Here is a 4301-nt window from a genome sequence, read left to right on the forward strand (position 1 = left end):
CCCACTGCCCACATCCCTCCAGGTGGAAAATGACCCATCCACCACCACTCTCCGGGTGCGGCCCTCCAGCCATGTAATAATTATATATTACATAATTGTATTTGAATAAGAAAACAGATTTCTTTTAAGTGTGTCTGACCTCACAAAAATCAACATCTGTACCACTCTTATGCCTTTTAATTGGGCAGCAATTTCTGTTAAGGGTTTTCCTATCAAATTGAAGTTAGAGTATTTCTAACAGCAACCCACCTGTCTAATGAATTAGTTGTATATCAGTTTAAATCAACTGTTCTAGAAGAGACATTTTTAGTTTTAAAGCAATAGTAAGTGAGTATTTTGTATTTTAAAATGCAATGGATAAAACAGTGGATGCAATCCTTGTCTGCTATGAATGAGCATAGTCTCCTTGAAGTCAATGGAGACAAGCCAACTAATAGCACCTGAAGATGTGATCCAATTCTCTCTTCTCTGATTGAAAGTAAATTAAACTCTGTGGACAAAATAAAAACCTCCCTGAGTGTTTACACTTCTTTGGAATTAATCCCAAATTAAACCTTCCTAAGATGTGAAATGTCTGGACAAAAGACACATTTTTGTTAAAAATAAAAAAGTCTCGCCTACCAGAGACCCATCTGGGGAGGGTTTACTGTTTGTTTTTTAGAAGCAGAGGCTTCAGTGCGACATATTTCATGATAAAGATTGTTCTTGTGTGATTTCCAGATGAATTTAGCAGACTCTGAAGGTAAGCACCTTAACCTCCACATAGTCATCTAGACCAATCTCTAAACTCTCAATATTTTTAGGTTCATCCATTCTTAACTCTGAACTGGTAACAGGAAAGGCAGTAACAGGAAATCACACTCTCAGGTAGCTTAGCCTGATACGGCGGGCAAAGGTTGTGACAATTGGGTTCCCATTTATGCATCTTTGCTAAACATGGACATGATTTCAATAGGTGTTTTAGTGGTAAAGAAGTAAGTGAATATCAACAAGAGATTTTGTGAGGCATCACAACGGGGAGTAATAAAAGAAAAAAAATTAAATGGCAATTCAATGTTTCTTATGTCCTGGGCAGCCTAATAAGTGAAACGAGATGGAAGCAGGTAGTGATGATAATGGAGATGGGACTTCAGAGTGCTTTGGCTGAGAACAAAAATGAGGACTGTCTCACCTCACAGAAGCAAAAGCACAGAAAATTATAAAGCAAACATAATGAACGGTGAAAAAAAAATAGTTCAGAGGACCAGATTCAGCTAGGGGACTGCCTTCATAGGAGAAAATAAAACAAACTTAATCCACGGTCAGATTCACCTAACTAATTTCTTCCTCGTAGAGGTGAAATTCAAAAAACCAAAATCCTCATGCTAGTCACAGGTTTCTTTTAAAGACGCGATTGGTTTCTTTCAAATCTTTGTGAGGGGTGGAAAATTTCAGGCCAGTCACCTCATACAAACTGCTTCTTATGTTACTTAAACCATGCAGATCACTGCAAAACAAGTAGACAGGTCAACCAAAGTGCTCTGAATGGCAGTCCTTTGACTGTGTTTTTCATCTTAGGTTACACATAAAACAAGTACTAACTGTACGATAAGGTGTGGAGCTGGACTTCTGCCGACTGCTGGGTTAATGCAACACACTTTTTCTTTCCCCTTAAAAAGAAAGGCAGGCAGTAAAAAGACCTTGGATTCTTGAAGTATTTTTAAAACTTACACTCAGAGGATCCTGGCTTATATTATTAATATTCAAAGACAGAATATGATCTTTGCTGCCCACATAGATCCGGTCCTGATCTTCATCCATTAATAATATCCTGTAGTCCAGGGGATTGTGGGATATTCTGTAATATTCTGAGGTCTTGGTTTCCTGCAGCTCTGTAAGAGTAAGTACCAGAAGTTAGTAAATTATTTCAGTTGCTCTCCCTTAAACTGTACCTTATTTGTAATAAAAGACCCTTTGAATACAACTCTGTCTAATAACAGCAGGAAAAAAAAGCCTCTATGTGAACCTGTTTGGAAAAAAAGGCAATTGTTGAATTAAAATCAATTTCCTTTTCCAAGTCTGAGTGCATTGTTCTTGCAAGTTAGTTAACAAGTCACACTCCATAAAGAGTCAAATATTGCTTTAGTCATTCACCTAATGAAGTCTATTCTTTTAATGGATATAATTATTTACAGCTTTGGCTTTTAAGGAAGACTGTATATTAAGTTAACCAATAGACTTGATACTTTCCAAAGTTTATGACAGTACAAGATCAATAAAAATTACATAAACACATTTTACTAATTTTTATTAATACAGGGCTTCACTGAAAATGGATCCCTATATATTTTCAAGGAGAAACCTTTTTTATGACGGGAAATATTTTCCTAATTCCTTTTAGTGAATGTTAGCTCCTTATCACAAATTATATTTAGTTTTAAAGAAAATCTAATTATGAAATCAAGCTTATATAGGTAATTTTTCATTTTTAGTTTCTGGCTATTGAACAGTGCTATCAGATTTGTTGATTAAACTCAGCTGCTTAGTCATATAAACCCTGCTCCTGTTGAAGTGAATGGCCCAGCTCCAATGACTTCTGTTGTGCAGAGCAATACCCATTACAGGACCAGAACAAGCATTTTTCATGTAAGCAACCAAACACCATCTCACCAAAGCCCTTTAGTTTTGTTCTTTTCTGAAGAGAAAACTGATATAACAGATTAGTGCCATCCCCCTTGTTTAGCCAATATTTGGCCTCTACTCAGATTATTCTATTTGCAGCAACCAAGAAGGGAATATTCTCCGTAGTTGAGAATAGAAAGCCAAAGCTTAAAGAAGCAGAAAATCTCGTTCCAAAAATGTAAATAAGGTTATGCATTGTTCATTATAGGGCTTTATTTTCACATGTGTTGAATTCAAATTCCAATTGAAATCAGTGATGGCTGCAAAAGCAAAACAACTCTCAAAATTAAGCCTACTCAGCCCAGTCCTACAGTCTTTATGCACCCAAATAGGGACAAACTCTTTAGATGCCATGCAAAGTAAGATTTTCATCTGGGATAAAGTTGTTTATCTCCACTGTCTTTATTGGGTCTACACCTGTTTCTCCAAGATAAAGATCTGTTCCACAGACCAGCATTTATGCAATCTCCTACAGGCTGTAACAAAAGTAAGTAAAAATTAAATAAATCTCTGTGATGCAACCAGTCATAGTGAAGCCTATGAGACCTTAAAAAGGCTGGTCTGGAAGTAGGAACTCATATTCTCCTGGAGAACTGTTTTGACAGAAAGTTTTCATCAGCTGTAGACTTAACAGCTGTGTCCAGCACATGTGTATTGCTGATAAAAGGATAGGGAATAAACTTTGCAATGCTGCCTTGACTTTTACATGTCAGTTTAATTTTCCTCATGTTTAATAAGTAACTTTGGAGAAAATGCAGCTGGCATAGACTGTCATAGCTCAATTGTCTTTACCAGAGCTGTGACAGCTTACCAATGTATATTAGCCTAATGTATATCCTGAAATATTTTATATATACATACATATACATATATATATACACATACATACACACACACACACACACACACACACACACACACACACACACACTTTACATGTGTATATATATAAATATATACATAAAATCCAATAGTGTTTTATTCAAAAGATATATTAATAAACAAGGCTCATATTCCTCATTTAAGAGTTTAAAAAGTTGGGGGCCTCATTAAAGGAGTATTACAATTTGTTCATCTCACTCATGTGCATTCTACAAATTAATTTTGGATTCCCTTGAAAAATTCATTCTTTTTCTCTTTTCTTTGGAAAAAATATTAAGGCTGGGATTTTTCAAAGGTAACTACTAGGGCTGTGTGAAGCTTCAGCTGCTGATTCAATTTGGCAGAGGTTCAGGCTGATTTGGCGGCCAAATCTCCAAATCTGAATTGAATCAGGAGACTCTTTAAACTCTCTGAATCGAATTAAACCCCTCTGATTCAATTCAGAGAGACTCAATGATTCAGACATAGACACAGCTTTACATGTTTTTTCTACTTACATCAAGGTGCCAGGCAGCTCATGAACACTGAGATGGTGGGGCGGATGGAGCATCACACAGGAGCATGGGGCAGTCCCCAGCACACTTGAAGACAGACTCGGAAATGAACCAGAAGCACTTCTGGTCCATTTCTGGGTCCACTGGGGAGTGCATGGGGGACCCCCCCCACTGTCCCCCCTGGCTCAGCAATTGGTGCATCCTGAGTCTGGGGATGCACCCAGAGTTCCCCTGTGGCCGATTATTGAGCCAAGGGGATGCGGG

The 4301-nt window shown here is 37.4% G+C and overlaps 1 protein-coding gene across 1 annotated transcript in view; it reads right to left on the reverse strand.

The window, feature by feature from the left end:
* SEMA3C (semaphorin 3C) overlaps window positions 1-4301 on the reverse strand; it is a 251274-nt gene that overhangs the window by 118258 nt on the left and 128715 nt on the right. The window contains exon 3 of the mRNA XM_019509496.1: window positions 1711-1871. Coding sequence (XP_019365041.1) covers window positions 1711-1871 — 161 coding nt within the window. The remainder of the gene's footprint in view (window positions 1-1710; window positions 1872-4301) is intronic.

Source organism: Gavialis gangeticus, unplaced genomic scaffold (genome assembly GCF_001723915.1).
Source record: "Gavialis gangeticus isolate Ggan-Ray unplaced genomic scaffold, GavGan_comp1, whole genome shotgun sequence".
Classification (NCBI taxonomy): Eukaryota; Metazoa; Chordata; order Crocodylia; family Gavialidae; genus Gavialis; species Gavialis gangeticus.